This window comes from Bos mutus, chromosome 11, assembly GCF_027580195.1.
Source record: "Bos mutus isolate GX-2022 chromosome 11, NWIPB_WYAK_1.1, whole genome shotgun sequence".
NCBI lineage: Eukaryota > Metazoa > Chordata > Mammalia > Artiodactyla > Bovidae > Bos > Bos mutus.
The window spans coordinates 73988590-74007198 of NC_091627.1; the positions used below are offsets into that span (position 1 = coordinate 73988590).

An 18609-nucleotide genomic window follows, 5' to 3' on the forward strand; every position below is an offset into this window, starting at 1 on the left:
CTATGGGGTCGCACAGAGTCAGACACGACTGAAGCAACTTAGCAGCAGCAGCAGCCGCTGCCAGTGACTGTGGTCGTCATGGCTAAGTCTACTTGCCATGCTAAGATTTTTACTCTCAGTTGTGTGTTGTCTTTTCCAGGACACATGGTTTCAGGTTAAAGATTCTTCATTTCACCAATAGAATATAATGTCCTCTCTTCCTTAGGGGTACTAGATTAAGGAATTTTTATTTCCTGATTTGTTGGTGTTATTTTCCTTGTGAAACATGATAATAGAAAAGCAGAACTGCATCCATATAAAAGATCTTCATAACTGTGCTTTTACAGAGATCTTGGGGGTTCTTAAAGAACCCTAAAATGTTGGACCAAGACACAATCTCATTCATACTGTTTCTTTCTTCTGTCATCCGTTCTCAGCTGTCTCCTTCTCTCTCTTATTCTCTCTTTTTCTGTCTCTTCCTCAATGGCCAGATTTACTCCTTCCTTTTCCTCCTTGTGTAGTTTGGCTCCCTGCACTTCTACTGCCTTATATGAAATATGATATTGTAGTAGGAACCAGGGCTCTTTGTTATGAGTAATATGTGTAATTAACAGATCATCAAAACTGATGCTTGAGTAGATGGTGTCAAGCCATATTTCGCAGATTCGGTTTGAACACCTGGCAGAACAAGTTTGGTCCAATAAAAAGAGCCGAATTCTTTCTCTTTTAAGAGCTCTCAAGACACTGGTTACATCTAAACCGTAGGGGTAGGGGAAGGGTGCCATTTGCCGTTGTAATTCAGACGGCGGGATCACCTGGCAGAGGAGGGAGAGTTGCCTTTTAGGTGTTCCCCGCATCGCGGTACACGTGTCCCTTTGATGTGTGGAGAATGCTTGAGAGAGGCAAAGCAGGGCGATTTTTGTGGGAAGCCAGACCAGCCTCCCTCGTTACATAGGCTCGTCCTCTGCATTGCATCCGAGCTTCAGTGATTTGCTGTTTGGAGACTGCAGATTTGCATAGAGCCCCTCGCTTCGCCAGCTTGTGTGGTTTTTCTTCTCTCTTTTTTTTTTCTTTTTCTTTTGCTCCCCCCCCGCCCCCACCTCGCCCCACTCCTTTGTCTGCTTCTGCTTTTCCCCAGCTCTCTTTCCCCCGTTCGATCCCTGCTTCTTTCGTAAGGGTGCACTCTTCCCTCTGAACCCCTTGCCGGGCGTAAGTGTCAGGAGGCGGCGGACGCGGAGATTGCCTCGGGAGCAGGCGATGCGCGCCGCTGCTCCGCGCGCTGCCCGGGGAGGCTGGCGCGAGCGGGCGAGCCGGCCCGAGCTGAATGGAGCGAAGGGGCGCCTGGAGTCCATGGGGTCTGCTTCTCCCTTGAAAGGAGGTTGGGCCGGCGAAGTGGCCTCCTCGGTTCCCACACACAATGCTAAACGGATTTACCTAGTGGATTCGCGGTGGATGGCTGTCATGTAGAAGTGAGGACCCTCCGGGAGGAGCTTTAAACCATTTCCCCGCTCCCCACCCCCCGGCACGCACTCGCCCGAAACTCTTTGGGAGTATCTCTCGAGAACCTGGAGCCCTGGAAATCTGGGAGCAGCCGCCCGCTCCGCGTTTGCTGTTCCCCGGGACTGCCTTTCCAGACAAGCCCCTATCAGCTGCATTCGCCTCGGCTATGTTTCGGAATCTTTGGGGTGCAAGGCACGGCGGACTCCAGGACCCCGAGAAGACTGTCCGAAGGAGGGAGAGGATGGGTGCCCTGGCGCGGTGAGGCGGCCGGCCCTGCAGCCCACCCTGAGCTGCCCGCTCCCCAGCGCCCTCTCCCCTCCCCGCGCCCCAAACTTTGCCTCCCGCGGCGGCGGCCCCTCGGCGGGCGCCCCGCCATGTACCAGAGGATGCTCCGGTGCGGAGCCGAGCTGGGCTCGCCTGGGGGCGGCGGCGGCGGCGCGGGGGGGCGCCTGGCCCTGCTCTGGATAGTCCCGCTCACCCTCAGCGGCCTCCTAGGAGTGGCTTGGGGGGCGTCCAGTTTGGGAGCGCACCACATCCACCATTTCCATGGCAGCAGCAAGCATCATTCAGTGCCTATTGCAATCTACAGGTCACCGGCATCCTTGCGAGGCGGACACGGTGGGTCTGCGATGCCAAGTTCTCGCGGGTTACTCCCTCGCTCCCCGCTTCCAACCCTGCACTCGCTTCTCGGCCCTTAAGGCTCGGAGAAATGGGAGCGCGAGGGAGGGAGGTGCATTTGGGTGTGTTTGGTGGGAGCCACTTATCTCTTTGAAGACAATAGAAAGGGGTTGGAGGAAGGCGTCGCGGGTGTTTGTGGTGAGGGGTGGGAGGGGCGTTCCATGTCGGGGGGTGTCGGGAGAGAGATGTGGGCACCTATTAAAGGACCATCCCTGGTCGGGCGCCTGGGCCCCGCGGGAAGGGGGCGTTACTAGCGAGAAGGTCACTCAGTGTGGCCGAATAGGGGACCGAGCTCTGCCCAGGGACCTGAGCTCCCGAGAGAGGAGCGCTCTGCCGAACCTTTTGTCTGTGCTGTGTGCTGCCCCACCTCCTGCCCATCTTCCCTGGTCTGGGGGAAGGAGAGGTTCCAGCCCGCACGTTCCTCCAAAGAGCACCCAGACTGCAGTGATGGTGGCAGGTCCCGGGACTCACTCAACAGGAGGCTATTTCCACTTGTCCCCACCTCTTCTCTTAATTGGAGAAGGTAGGAAGGTGGTGGAGGCACCCTCTCTTATGATTGCCAGGCCCTACCCAGTTTAGAGAGGACCCCTGAACCCCATCCGCTTTTCCCCATCCCTCACACTTATATGCTTCTTTTTGGATCATGTCTGAAGGCTGTTGGGATAAGGGAGGTCCTGTGTCCTCCTTCCTCAGAGTGTAGTGTTCCCCAAAGAGGGCAGGTGGGTCAGTGCTGGCTGGTATAATTAAGCTAGGAGGTCTGCCTGGAGGAGGAGAAGTTAGAACAGAGAGAATTGTTCTCCTCACCGGGAATTCCTTTGTAAAGAGCAGAGTATGGAGGAAAGCTTTGGTTGGCAGGTTTCTTCTCCAGAATGGCCAGCAGTGTAAAGCCAGGTTCCTGGCATCTTCAGATAAATGCCTATTTCAGATTCTCTGAGTTTTCAATAAATAAAACATCAGCAGTTTGTGTGTGTGCGTGTGTGTGTGTGTGTGTGTGTGTCTTCCCCCAGTCCCAATTTTTCTTTTCCCCTGGTGTAAAGTCTGTTACTTTAAGAAGCAAGGTGAAAGTTACGGACATTCTTTTTACATCTTTTTCTCCCTCTTTTGCTTGCGGGGGCCCCTTTCCCTTTCAGACTTGGTTCCTCACTGAACCCTTTACCCCTCCCTAGGAATTCCTCTCCCGCCGCCCCCAGCAGCTGCTAGTTACAGCAGAATGGCCCCTTCCCCAGGGAAGGCTTCCCACCTGGAGACAGTTCTGGTTAGATGTGCGAGGCTACAGCCCAACCCAACTGAGGAGAACAAATCCCCTGGGCATCTTCCTTAGGAGTGGCTGAGACACTTACAATGGGCCCAGGAATCCCTTCCCTTCCTTCTCCCAGTTCCCTCTCTAGGACTCTCTCCAGTTCAGCGTGCCTAGGATGGAGACCTGAGTGATGCCTCCAAAGGGTTGTTTTTTTTTTTTTTTTGGCACAAAGTGACAGGAAGGAAAGATCCCTCTGAAACAGCAAGGAGTTGCCTAGCTCTCTTCCTTGCCCACAGTATCCTGGTAGCTTGCGGCTCCCTTTCCCGGGTGCAGTCCTTACCCACTGCCCGGCCTTTATGCAAAATTGTGTGAACCCGGAGGAAAGGAGGCGAGCCCGGGCGCGGGCGGGGCAGACAGCGTGGGTGGGTGCGGTGAGCCAGATGGGGTATGCGAGAGGGTGGGGCACCTAATTGTACCAGTGGGGAGCGCTTGGCTAATAATCTTGTATGCATATTAACTTCTTTGCTGCGGCTCTGCCTGTCTCCCAAGGGATGTGGCTGAAATGGGAGGGCATCCGGGGGTTGTGGGAAAAACAGAAGACCAAGGGGGGCCCCGCCGTGGAGAGGCACCCTGGTCCTCCTACCATTGCAGCTTCTGCCCCAGTCAGGCGCCCTCTGCTGGTCTCTGCAAACACTTCCTTCCCACCAGAATGTAGTGATTCTGTGTGTGAATGAAAAACCAGGCGTATCTATCGCTGGGAAAGGGAAAGGATGGATGGATGGCGGAGGGAATTGTATGTGAGCAGCAGTTGGCATTATTGAGTCAGAAAACTTTCTCTTTCCTTCGAAGGTTCTGTTGTATGGTCATATTTTTTTTTTCTTTTTGAAACTCTCACACCCTTCTCACACATACTTTTGGAAGAAGCTTTCTGATATTCTTTTTTTTTTTTTTTTTTCCTTTTTTAATCAGGGTAGCAAACTTACCAGTCAGTAGCCAACCTCCACCAAATAAAAGCAGCTGTGGGTTTTTCGTACTTTCTCTCTTCTCTCCCTTGAACGAGGGGTAAACTCTTGTCTAGAGAACAACTGAGGCATGTTAAGGATGAAATAAGCCTCTGAGGGTGGAAGATGGAGAGACAGGAGTGAGGTGGAGACGCGAGTGAGGTGGGGATGCAGAGAGGCTGAGAGCAGAGCAGGTAGGGTGATGGCTTAAAAGAAACCTAATAAGAAAGAGGTGATGTTGAATTTGTTGGGTCAATAAACTCTCTGAATATTCAGCTAATTAGAGAGAGAGCCCACAAGGAAATAATCTCTGAGCCTCATAGATGAGGGTGAAGGAAAAGCACAAAGGTGAGTGACAATATGATAAACTCCTGGCTGAAAATCAAGGCAGGTGTAAATGAAGTTTGGCTCAAAAATTGAGACTATGGCAAATATACATATATAGATGAACACACGAGCTACCCTGTTTGCTTATAATAGGATTTTGTGGAATCATGAGACATTTTTCTCATAACAGGGAAAGCATGCATGTGCTCAAACGTGTAAAAGAAAAATCATGTGTGGTGTATTCAAGGGAACAAAATTGAGTCTCCTCTCTGTGTTTTGAAAACTGCTGGGTTGACTGTCCAGGTCCATTCTTCTTCATTTTCTCATCATGCCATGCTTCATTTGCACTATTACGAGGTGTCACTCACAAGGATTGTGGGGTGCTGAAAGCACTCATCGCTACCCTGAGCATCTTTGTGCAAGCTGACCCAGTTGCAGAGATTATGATGAGGATTTTTTTTAATGAATATGAGAAGCGGGTTTTGAGATCACTGCAAGATCCTATTTTATTTTGCATGTACTTAAATATATAAAGGTTGAAAATACGTCCACAGAAAAACTCAATTTTCCTAGTCAAATAAATGGAGAACTATGTGACTGTAAATGATAAAAAGCAAGCCTGCTTGTAATTAAGACTGCTACTGAAAGCCAGCAAGAGTTCAGAATAAGCCAGTGTGTTCAGTTGGTATTGCTTTAGTGAGGTGCCATATGTGCTGAGCATAGAATGATGTCAGTACGATGCTCAGGTTTTTATCTCTGCTCCTGGATTTCCTAAGTACCTCTGCATACTTTCAAAAATAAGCTTAGAGCATCTCAATAATTTCAGGAGATAAAGGAAAGAGAAAACCATCATAGGAATGAACATAGCAGCGCCAGCCGTTCTCCTCCCACTAGTATGAGCTCCGGAAATTTTACCGCCATGATTAGCTTATACTATTAAAGGGCTTTCCCAGAAGGGAATGTTAACAGATTTTAAAAAGTGTGGTTTATAATTGAGGTAGCCCAATGCGCTTCTATAAGGAAAATAATTGTATCTTAAATTGATAACATTTCTCTTTCAGAGGCACTTTCATACACACACTAAACTTCTAAAAAGTATGGGCGCTTTTGGAGGCAGTTTGAATACCCTTTTCCTTGTAGGGATACTGAGGCACACCACAGGGCCACCGAAATATACAGCCAAGTCTCTAGTTGGAGTCAAAGAGGAATTAGAATCAACTCTGCACAGCCCATAGCCCAGAGCAATTGCATGAGCTCAGAGCTTTTGAAACTTGAACTGAGAGGGTCCTCCATGTGCTTTCATGGTTAATCTCTTGGAGTAGAAATCATTATCAAGGACCAGGACTTCACATCTTGCTGCCAGCATGTATTAACGATAGTGGATACTGTGAGAGAGGCTGATGGCATCTGCCAGGTGTCTCATGGATCACTTCATTGATTCTGAGGAGGTTTTTGTCTTCCTCACAGTCGGGAGGGTGCTGTATGATAGAGTGATCCCTTTGCTCTTTTGTCTAGCAACCAAGAGAGTTAACAACACCTTTCAAAATATACTTGACTTTACTGTGTTGAAGAATAATTTTGCTTTCCTGGTAATTGATTCATATGTGTAACTCAGAACACTTTTAGCTATGAATATTCTGCTAAAGTAGGTAACCCTACCCCACATTTGTTCCTTATTTTGGCTTCTTGGACAAAAGTGTGGATCTCTGCCATGATATTTTAGACAAGCTTCTCAGCTAATCCTCCTGGAAGAATCCTTGAATTAATTATGGCCCAAGTAGTCCAAGACTCTAGTGTCTCAGTTGCCCTTAACTTTAATATATTGATTTCTTCCATTCATTCATTTGGTAATATGTGCATGTTTTTGTGTTTGTGCACCAGATATCATGACAGGTCAGGTAACAAGGGGGACATTGGTAGCAGAGGGGAGAGAGGAGGAACTAATATACCCAATCATGACTATCAAAAATTTTTGCAATTTAGTTCCAAAAATACAGCAAGCTATTGTTAGAAAGGGTTCATCTTTAAACAAACTTGCCCTTTAAAAACAAATAGCCTCTGAGCATAAATACAGAAGCTATAAACTTTATGTATATGTAGAAATCATCCAGGGCTCAACATGAAATGATCTGATGAAAACATCAACATAGTGAATTTTAGCTACATCACTTTGCATTATCCTGTAATGTTAATGTTCCAGAAAGAGCTCCTTACACAATTGCTTTCCACCAAGTAGCTGCATATATTTCCTCTAACAAAAACAGAGCTTTTTATTTTTCAAATAGAAATAAGGCTTATTTTGCAAATGTATTTAAGGCAGGGGATTCACTGATTTAAGTTCACACTAATGTATTAACAAAAGTAGTTGAGGCAGCTCGGTCTGGTGAAGATAATTCTCAAAATCATTATCTATGTGAAAATTTGGCCACTGCCAATTTCTCACCTTATATAAATTCACTAACTTCCTTATCCACTAACTTCTTTATCCTCCCTAAGACTGTTTTCTCAACCTCACTTCAGTTCAGTCCCTCAGTCGAGTCCGACTCTTTGCGACCCCATGGACTGCAGCACGCCAGGCCTCCTTGTCCATTACTAACTCCTGGAGCTTACTCAAAATTCATGTCCATTGAGTCAGTGATGCCATCCAGCCATCTCATCCTCTGTTGTCCCCTTCTCCTCACGCCTTCAATCTTTCCCAGCATCAGGGTCTTTTCCAATGAGTCAGTTCTTCATATCAAGTGGCCAAAGTATTGGAGTTTCAGCTTCAACATCAGTCCTTCCAAAGAATATTCAGGACTGATTTCCTTTAGGATGGACTGGTTGGATCTCCTTGCAGTCCAAAGGACTCTCAAGAGTCTTTCCCAACACCACAGTTCAAAAGCATCAATTCTTTGGTGCTCAGCTTTCTTCATAGTCCAACTCTCACATTCATATATGACTACTGTAAAAACCATAGTTTTGACTAGATGGACCTTTGTTGGCAAAGTAATGTCTCTGATCTTTAATATGCTGTCTAGGTTGGTCATAACTTTTCTTCCAAGGAGTAAGCATCTTTTAATTTCATTGCTGCAGTCACCATCTGCAATGATTTTGGAGCTCAAAAAAATAAAGTCTGACACTGTTTCCCTATCTATTTGCCAGATGCCATAATCTTAGTTTTCTGAATATTGAGCCTTAAGCCAACTTTTTCACTCTTCTCTTTCACTTTCATCAAGAGGCTCTTTAGTTCTTCTTCGCTTACTGCCATAAGGGTGGTGTCATCTGCGAATCTGAGGTTATTGATATTTCTCCCGGCAATCTTGATTCCAGCTTGTGCTTCCTCCAGCCCAGCATTTCTCATGACGTACTCTGCATATAAGTTAAATAAGCAGGGTGATCATATACATCCTTGACGTACTCTTTTCCCAATTTGGAACTAGTCTGTTGTTCCATGTCCAGTTCTACCTGTTGCTTCCTGACCTGCATACAGATTTCTCAAGAGGCAGGTCAGGTGGTCTGGTATTCCCATCTCTTTCAGAATTTTCCAGTCTGTTCTGATCCACACAGGCAAAGGCTTTGGCATAGTCAATAAATCAGAAATAGATGTGTTTCTGGAACTCTTTTGCTTTTTCAATGATCCAGCAGATGTTGGCAATTTGATCTCTGTTTCCTCTGCCTTTTCTAAATCCAGCTTGAATATCTGGAATTTCACAGCTCACGTACTGTTGAAGTCTGGCTTGGAGAATTTTGAGCATTACTTTGCTAGCGTGTGAGATGAGTGCAATTGTGCGGTAGTTTGAGCATTCTTTGGCATTGCCTTTCTTTGGGATTGGAATGAAAACGGACCTTTTCCAGTCCTGTGGCCACTGCTGAGGTTTCCAAATTTGCTGGCATATTGAGTGCAATTTTTCAACCTATAAAATGAAAATACAATGAGTTACATCTCCATGAAGAATAAATAGGACCATGGATTTGTTAAGTGCTCAGATGATAATAGGCCCCCAAAAAATGTTTGTTAAAAAAATTTGTTTCTACATTTTGATATTGTGAAGGATGTTACAGTAACATGGGAGTGATGACATCTGCAAAATCCTAATTTCAATTGTTTTTGATAAATAGATAGAAATGGGGTTGCTGGATCAAACAATGGTTGTATTTATAATTTTTTGATTAACACCCATACTATTTTTCACAGTAGCTGTAGCATTTTGTATTCCTACTCATAGTGTATATGGGTTCCAGTTTCACCTCTTTGTCAAAATTTGTCTTTTTGATAACAGCCATCTTAACAGGTGTTAGGTGATATCATACTGTGATTTGGATTGAATATATAAAGAAAATGTGGAATATGCATTCAACCTTAAAAAAGAGGGATATTCTGTAGTATGTTGCAACATGGATAAACTTTGAGGGTATTAGGCTGAGTGAAATAAGCCAGTCTTAGAAAGAAAAATGCTGCATGATTCCACTTATATCAAACATCTAAAACAATCAAATCCATAGAATTAGAGGACAGAATGGTGGTTCCTAGGGCTGGAGAAAAGAGGAAATGAAGTAGTTTCTAGTCAACAGGCATAAAGTATCAATTACACAAGACGAGTAAGTTCTACAGATCTTCTGTACAACATTGTGACTACAATTAACAATACTGTATTGTATGCTTAAAATTTTCCTAAGAGGGTAAACCTCATGTTAAGTGTTCTTACCATGATAAAATACACTTTTAAAAAATTGTAAGAGATTTCAGAGCGAATACATATGTAGTAGCAAAAACCAGATCTTGAAATCAGGAATTCTGGTTCTGATTCAACCAGTAATGTGTGTAAATGTGTGACTTCTGGAATTCAATCACAGCTTTGAACCTCACTTCTCTCCCAGCTCTAAAGTTTGGGGAGCACATTCCTCTCATTTTATAGATGTGACAACAGAGCTGTAAATAATGTGAATGAACTGAACTCATAGAATCAAAGCAAATTGGTAACAGAGTCGGAAGTAGAACCCTCATCTTCTAACTCATCTTCCTCCTTGTTTAGAATACTCTTCCCAGAAGCCTGTGCTCCAGCAGTGAGGAGGGGCTCTACTCGTTTATCCAGTTTTTCCTGAACACTGGATAACCTAAGACAGTTTGAACCTTGGTCCTTGAGAACAGAATACAGCAACTGAACTTAATTCCTATAAAGAAAACCATCTTTATACAGTCAGCTATCAGTGCCTCATTTACACTCCATTGTGTGCCTTCTTTTAATGAAAGACATAATTGTTTCTAGAGGTGTTAAGGATCTCAATAGTAATGTTGAGAGTGGCATTTTATATTGTTTTGTCATTCATATGCTTTTTTTTTTTTAATTGGACAAGATCCTTTTCAACTTTGAGGTCTTAAGATTCTTTTGGCAATAAGGATCTCTTAAAATCCTCATACTCTTGCCTTTTCCCAGAACTTCATTGATTGTAAACATGCTGTAACTGGAGATATTTTTGCAAAGATTGTATACAGACTCCTTAAGCCATCCAGTTGTCCTCATTAGGTAGAGGTGCCTTTTTTTAGCTGCACAGCAGCCTGGTGTGGGGGTCAGGCTCAGGGTAACTTGCTGAGTACTTACTTGCCTGTCAACTAAGGTCCTACAGAATATCTCTTAGAAAAGCACCTGCTTCCTTTCACGTGGTCTTTTAGCTGAGTTCTTTTTTGGGCTGTGTAGGGTGAAGAGTATTTCTCCACACCAAAATCAGTAATAGCTCTTTAAAACATTATATTCCCTCACAAAATGCAAGAGTTTTTTCAGTGTTGATCAAATAACAATTCCATCAAGCTTTTGACAGAACTTGGTAAAAATAGCTGGATTTTATGTATATATTTCCACAGAGCCCTCATGTAAAGTGTGTCATTTAATCATCATCATAACCCTAGCAGGACTTATGATCACCATTTGCTGACAAGAAGACAGATTTAGAGAGGTGAAGATTCTTCCAGGGTCACTTAATTAAGTAGCCCCAGTACTTTTTGCTTTCTCACTCCAATATGTTAAGAGGCAGGATTTTGAAAAGAATATGGCATGTGAATTTAGAAAACCTGAGTTTTGTCTCACTCTCATCATTTTCCAAGTCATTACTTCAAAAAAGCAACAAAAAATTGTTTCTTCATCAAGAATGCTGCTGTTGCTGCATCGCTTCAGTCGCGTCCAACTCTGTGAGACCCCATAGACAGCAGCCCAGCAGGCTCCCTCATCCCTGGGATTCTCCAGGCAAGAACACTGGAGTGGGTTGCCCTTTCCTTCTCCAATGCATGAAAGTGAAAAGTGAAAGTGAAGTCGCTCAGTCGTGTCCGACTCTTAACGACCCCATGGACTGCAGCCCACCAGGCTCCTCCATCCATGGGATTCTCCAGGCAAGAGTACTGGAGTGGGGTGCCATTGCCTTCTCCCTCATCAAGAATAAAGTTAATCAAAAAAGATAGTTAACTCAAATAGTTGTTAAGAATTTCAGGTGAGTATAGATATGAAATTTATGTTTCCATTCAGGTAGAAGAACTTTTACTTAATATTGCATTTTGATATTTAGCTGAAAAGTAATAGTAAGGGGGGATGGATTAAAAAATAAGGACCATTATAAAGTTCAGCATAAAGCACTATACTCAGGCAGTGATAAATAATGTAATATTAGCCATGTAATAATGATAAAACACTTTATGACTAAAATGATGATTCCTGGACAAACTTCCTTTTAATCACTAGCTATACAGGCAGCCAAGAAGAACCTACTATGTCTATTGTATGAACTTAATATCTGTGGATTTTTGAATTGGAACTGAGGTAGAAAGGTTTTTCTCCAGTGTGCAGTCAAGATACTTGGTTATGTACATATTACGTTTTACATGAAGCTTCTATGAATCTTGTAGACATTTTCATTGCAAAACTCAGTATATTAGATCTTTTTTGGCTATGGGATCTCCAGTATAAATGTGTTATATAATGTGACCCACAGTTTTTAAAAGCAAGGTTATGGACTTTGTGTTCATGTACATATTTGGTGACTTGTTTTCCCATGTAACTAAATTGATGAATAAGTATTATGCTATATCTTGGAAAATGATCATTGAGAAAGAAATAGACCTTTTTAATAAATGATAAGGCAGTGATTTTTCATGTGTGGTAGAATACAGGCAGTGACATCACTAACTTGGACACTACTTCTGACAGTTATTTTGATTGTTTGAGTTGCCATTGGACTAACTTTGGTGCATGTAATTATTTATGTGGTTCAGTCTGTCTTGGCTATTAGTTACCATTTAGTCATCATGACTACAAGATTCAGAACTGCTAGAAAAGAAGAGTGGTATTTCTGATGCTTCTTAATGCTGAAATGGTTTTGAATTCATTTTAATTTTACATTAATTCATCTTAATTTTACATTAAGATTGCATTATCCATGTAGTTCCACAGCATGAAGCACATTGTTATGAGTGATTGTGATGATGTTCTAAAAATGCATTTAGGGCAAAAATGGAAACTCACTGTCCTGGTACTCATATACTATTCAATTAGCACTTTTATTTGGGTAAGCAGCAGGACCTTTTAAAGAAATATGTCATTTTCCTGAGGAACTTCTCTTTTGGATATTTTAAGAAAAATGCTCTCGTTCATATCTATGTCATTTTATATATAGTTATACTTTTCAATTATAAGTTATATTACAAGCTGGTATAGAGAAATAATACCAACGCATGACTAGTTTAAATGCCTCTGGTGATTTTTATCTGGAAGGTATATTATAGAAATTAAACTTTGTAGTTGCTTTGCAGAACACTATTTAGTAGTCTACATATTTTATATTTCATATTGATTTCTGAAAGTCTTGCCATTTTAGACTCTTTGAGCCTAGATACTCACTGTAAATTAATAATTCTCTATATTACATCTTTCCAAAATTGAAATAACAGAATATTTCTCAACACTCTAAGCTATGCACTTCCTTGAAGTCCTTACTTAACATTTCCAAAATTCAATGTGCTGTATCAGTCATTTTTTCATGTCTACTCTCAAAGTATTAACATATGCTGGAATAAGATGAATAATAAATGAATCTCTGTCAGCAAAGTGGTTAATTGGACATGCTGTTGTATATGCAAATAATGTATCTGGCTTCCCCACTCATTCTTTTTCTTGAGACTTGTCCTAAATGAGATAATAGAATTTTTGATGCTTCTCTGGACCATTTGTCATATAGTAATCAAAAGTAGATCACTGCTGATGGGTTTCTGATAAGTGTGTTTATACAAAAGCTTTGTATTTCAGTAGATATACAAGGTATTGATTATCTGGGTGCCTTTGTAATGACTGTATTTGTATAACAACAGTCTGTCTGTATTTTGCCAGTAACAAAATGCTTGCCTCAGTAATATTTGTTTTAAACATAACATGATGAGTTTTTATTTTTAATATGATAAACAAAAATTTTAATTTCTACCCAAGAAATCAATTCAACTCTGTGTTAATAGCAAGAAAATGACTTAAATATTGCAGGGGTGTTTTACTCTCCCAGTTCTCCTCAGTAAAGTGGTTGTACAGAGAAAGCCCTAGAACACTTTACTAGGGCTATGTAAAGTGATAGCAAGTAGCCAGTGATATCATTTATTTAATAATCACTCATTGCTTATTGTATGTTGGATGCTATTCTAAGCCCTTAACAAAATATCAACTCATTTAATTCAACTTTGTGAGACAGATAATACTAACTTCCCTTCTACACTTAGAGAAATTAAAGCACAGGAAGGTTAAGAGATGACAAAGTGACAAAACAGACGTTGTGGGGCCTGGATTGAAACCGGAGCAGGCCCACTCTGAAGTCCGTGTTCTTAACTTGCACAGTGTGCTGCCAACAGTTATGATTTATCCTGACCGAGCATTTTGTTTTCTCCTCCAGCTTTTATCACCAGTGGTACATAAGGAACCAATGTGGATGACTATCTAGATTTATTTTGTTTAATTTACAAATCATTTCACTGCAAGTTTAGTGCCTCATCCTTATCTTCCAATTTGTTTTTAAGCATCTTTCTTCTTAACTACACGTGGCATCAAGCTGCCTCTCTGTGTGCCTCCCTTGATTCGTTTGGACTGATTTATTAATCTTGATATCCACCAGCACATCAAGAGTAAAGGAATGATTGATTTAAGATGCTTATTAATGTTTATTAACTTTTTTTCATTCTAGTTGGCAAATACATTCCCCATCAAATTGATAGATCTCCTGTGATAATAGACTAATTTTCAAGTACAGCCATGATTTACAATTAAAAGGAAACAGTTGCAATGTATGGGATTATGTGATTATATTCTCATGAGATGAAAGAAATACCTCTGTAAATAGTTAAATTAAATTGTATAGTTCTGAAGGCAAGGTACAGAGAAAAGACTGACAATTAATAAACTAAGCATTTATCCTAATTTTAATTATGGTTTCTTAATATAAAACCTTTAAAAAATTGTGTAGATTATATGTACATGGTGTTATATGAGTACATAATAAATTTAAGCATTTTTTCCTACTCATTTCTATTCAGACTATAAGCTAAAGGAACATTCATAAAGGGTGGTAAATGCTTCGAAGTTTGAGTCTTAGCTACATTTTTCTTAAAGATTCATTTGTTCCTCTGACTTTATAACAGCATTTTCATTCCAGTTTATTTGCTGACATTGCACTCATTACACTTAAACTAACGCCACACGTGCGTGCATGTGTGCTGTTACCTCACTCATGTCCGAGTCTTTGCAGCAGCCTGTCAGGCTCCTCTGTCCATGGGATTCTCCAGGCAGGGATACCGCAGTGGGTTGCCATGCCCTCCTCCAGGGGATCTCCCCGACGCGGAGTTTAAATCCACCTCGATTGTGCCTAACCTGCCTTGGCAGGTGGTTTCTCTAGGAGTTCCCAAGCAAGACTATAAAGGATTTATTTTTTGATATCTTTGTGTTCACTAACTAACTGACTTTGGACAAGTTTCCAAACCTCTTTGAGTCTCAGTTTCTTCAAGAGTAAAATAGGACCTGTGATATCTACTCCATAAGGTTTTTGTGAGGCCTAGACCCTTTATGTAATCATTTATCACAAGACTTGATAAATGGCTGCTGCTGTTCAAGTAATAGATTAACCTCTCTCCAAGTGGGTCCTTTCTGCTCTGTACCCAATTAAGGGGGAAAAAAGGAAAGACAGAGGTTAGTTTTGAAAACAACTATCCTCAAAGTCTTTTAAAACAGATTGTCCTCTTATCCTGCGAGATTGATATGGTGGATTCCTTAAGGGAAGGCAAGGGGTTGAAGGTGATCTCCTTTCCTGGTGTCTGATTAACCCAAAAAAAGGATGTCACAGATATTAACAAGAGAATATAATGCAGAAAACCAATAATTTTTATGCCCTTTGTCTACATAGGAATTAAACCAGGAAACCTGCATCAGGGTTTAACTGCCAAGGCTATTGATGTGTCTTACTGTTGGACCTTGTTTTGTATTGTTATCTTTTCCAAAATTCTTTTAAAATTTAAATTAGGACTCATTAAGACACGGTAGGACTGAGAGGGCTTTGATAAGGAGGAGAGATTTAGGAAAAAAAAAATTCCACCTTTTTTTCCCCAACTAGTCCCTGAAAATGTCAGCAAACACAAAGCCATGTGTACCTGGCTATACTACAGCTGAAAAAGGTTTAGGCAAGAGAAACAGTATTTCCTGGCCCAGAATCTCTATGTTATTTTCTTGTGGCCATTCTGATGCTTATGCCATAGCCAAATGCCAAAAGTCTAGCATTTAAATAGAACATAAGCATCTTAGAATACTAAATCAAATAAAAATGCTCAGCAACTGTAATTTCATCACCTGTTTTTAAAATATAGCTAGTCTGTTTCTTAAAATAAATGTTTAATAGGAATTTATATCTATACTTGATCCCCACCCTGCTTTCTAAAAAGCAGGGAGGAAGGCATTCTTAACCTGGCAGATAACCTGAGCAGAAAACACCAATTTCACTCCACTTGTGCTATTTTTTTTTTAAACAAATGGTTGCAAATGTAGTTTTTCTTAGTCATCCCAGCCAATTGGGCCCGACCACCAAATGAATGACTCTGTGTGTGTGTGTGTGTTCTTAGACATGCAGCCATCAAACAACAAAAATATATTTTTTTGCCAGCCTTGGGGAAAAGCAGTATAGAAGAGATCTGATTTTTAGTTTAGCTGTAAAACACTGTGCTTTGCTCACTAGGCACAGGCTGGGAGCTGCCAGAGAGGAGCACATACTTGAGTGATGAACAGCATCACTGATTGATTCATTGGACAGCATATATAGAGACCAAAAGCCCCCCCAGGAGCAGGGCAGTGCTCCATCCTTCATTTGCCTTAAGATGCCCAGATATACCACTGTTAAAAGTCCTGCTTCTGCCAAGAGAAAATGATAAAGGAGAGAGATGTAGGGAGCTGACTTTCTGTTTTCACATAATTTTTTCATTCAGCCCCCTCATTCACAGTATGCAGATATTTAGGTTATTATCAAAATGTGGGTGTTTTTACAGTCTCTGCTGGCTAATCACTGTTCCAGTGAGTGCCAAGAATGCAGAGACCAATCAATCAACAAGTGCTTATTGAATGTCTGCTGTTTGGGAGAGGATGTTGTCTTATTGTCTACAAAGAACACAGTGTCTGAAGGAGGCATCAAATCCATTGTGCTGCCTCAGGCTTTAAAATTCACCCTGCCTACCTTTCATTCTTACCAACACTAGAGGGAGGTCTCCCAAATGTCCTGGGCACAGCCAGTAGGAAAGGTGACTGCCATCTCTTTTTCATTCTACTGCGGCTTTACAGCATACCAGAAGCTCCATCTACCCATCAGATGGACTAGACCAGTACAGGTCTTCTTTTATTACACATGTCTATAGGAAACCACCAATGTTCTGTTGGTATTTGGGGAAATGTTTGATTGCATTTCCATTTTCACATTTGTAGAGCTCTTAATATTAAAAAATGGTTTCTCATGTTTTAATCTCACCTGATACCCACAAAATCACTGCAGATGGTGACTGCAGCCATGAAATTAAAAGATGCTTACTCCTTGGAAGGAAAGTTATGACCAACCTAGATGGCATATTGAAAAGCAGAGATATTACTTTGCCAACAAAGGTCCGTCTAGTCAAGGCTATGGTTTTCCAGTGGTTATGTATGGATGTGAGAGTTGGACTGTGAAGAAAGCGGAGCACCGAAGAATTGATGTTTTTGAACTGTGGTGTTGAAGACTCTTGAGAGTCCCTTGGACTGCAAGGAGATCCAACCAGTCCATTCTGAAGGAGATCAGCCCTGGGATTTCTTTGGAAGGAATGATGCTAAAGCTAAACTCCAGTACTTTGGCCACCTCATGCGAAGAGTTGATTCATTGGAAAAGATCCTGATGCTGGGAGGGATTGGGGGCAGGAGGAGAAGGGGACGACAGAGGATGAGATGGCTGGATGGCATCACTGACTCAATGGACGTGAGTCTAAGTGAACTCTGGGAGTTGGTGATGGACAGGGAGGCCTGGCGTGCTGCAATTCATGGGGTCGCAAAGAGTCGGACACGACTGAGCGACTGAACTGAACTGATACCCACAGTGGCTTGCTCACTTTAAGTGGCCTGACTTAGTCACATGTTTATGAAAGGCAGAAGTGGGACTTAAACATAGCACACTGGTTCTCAGAGTCCAGTGTTATTTCTTCCATGGAAATAGGGGAACACAGGTAAGCAGATGAGTAGGCTTAAGAATTCTTCAGGGATTCTGGGAAAAACCACAAAAAGGACCCAATCTCTATAGACCTTTGGGATCATAGAAAAAGCTAAAAGGGATGGAGGTCCTACGAGATAGAATGAAATAAAAGGATAGGTGGTTTGCTGACATGGTCATGGTTAGAGATCGACTGTTAATACATTTTGTTAATGCGATCATTTCATTTTCTTCTTGCCTATTCGGGTTTGTCTTTTAGAAAGGAAATGAGGATTCCAGCTGGAAGGACAAACTCATTGGCTTTGATCATTGTTGAAATAACTCAGAAAAATACTCAGGTTTAATACATCTTTATTTAACATAACACTAATATTTTTTAGTGGAATAGTGACAAGAAGCTATATATAGTTAAAACACCCAATTACTTGTAGGAAATTATTTAAGGGTACTAGGAAAATTGAGATATTCTGTCAAGAACTTAATAATTAAACCATTTGATTCTTCACAAGGATGACAGAGAAACTTACAAAGAAATCTCACTTTGTAAATGTACTTTTCTTATAATAGTATGAAAAATGATGCCCAGCTGCTGAGATAATCCACATTCCCCCCAAAGCAGAGACCAACAAGGTGCAAGGAAATGCTTCCAGGTGTTATCAATGAATTTAGAGATTATGATGAGATGCATTCAAAGTATGTGTTTGTACAAACACTGTCTGCCTGTTTACAGCAGCCTCCTAACTTTTCTAGACTAAATTCTCTGAGAACAGGGAGTGTGGTTTTTGTTTTCTCTACAGCACCTAATGTGCTGCCCAACAGTAAATACTCACAGATACAGAAATGTTTCCAGAATGATTCGTAGACTGCCTCCTTACGTAGAAGCCGTGATATCTTCATCCTATTAGTTGGAGCTGACTTTAGATCTACAGTCAGCAGGGTATGAGTTTTGAGCTGTTTAAATAGCCTTAAATCTATAAATGTTTCTCCCATTGCCTTTGATTCCACAGTTGGAGATGGCATTCTTCAGTGTCTTGATAACTTTTATTAACATTTGTTGTATGTTGTAAGAGCGTGAAGTTTAGAGTTATGGGCCATCAGTTGCTGGCTGAATGATGGCTCTAAAATGGGACACGAGTGACAATCCCTGTCCTTATTGAACCATGTTATATGAGAAGTAAATGA

General features: G+C 41.7%; 1 protein-coding gene across 3 annotated transcripts in view; it reads left to right on the top strand.

Moving 5' to 3' along the window:
* NRXN1 (neurexin 1) overlaps positions 1–18609 on the top strand; it is a 1230870-nt gene that overhangs the window by 759598 nt on the left and 452663 nt on the right. The window contains exon 1 of one of the 3 annotated variants that reach the window (XM_070379599.1): positions 1755–2097. The exons of 1 other annotated variant lie outside the window; for it this stretch is intronic. In XM_070379599.1, coding sequence (XP_070235700.1) covers positions 1854–2097 — 244 coding nt within the window. In that variant the 5' untranslated portion in view covers positions 1755–1853. Of the gene's footprint in view, positions 1–1754; positions 2098–18609 lie in introns of those variants that run through there. One more of the 3 variants, XM_070379600.1, reaches the window with a different exon arrangement.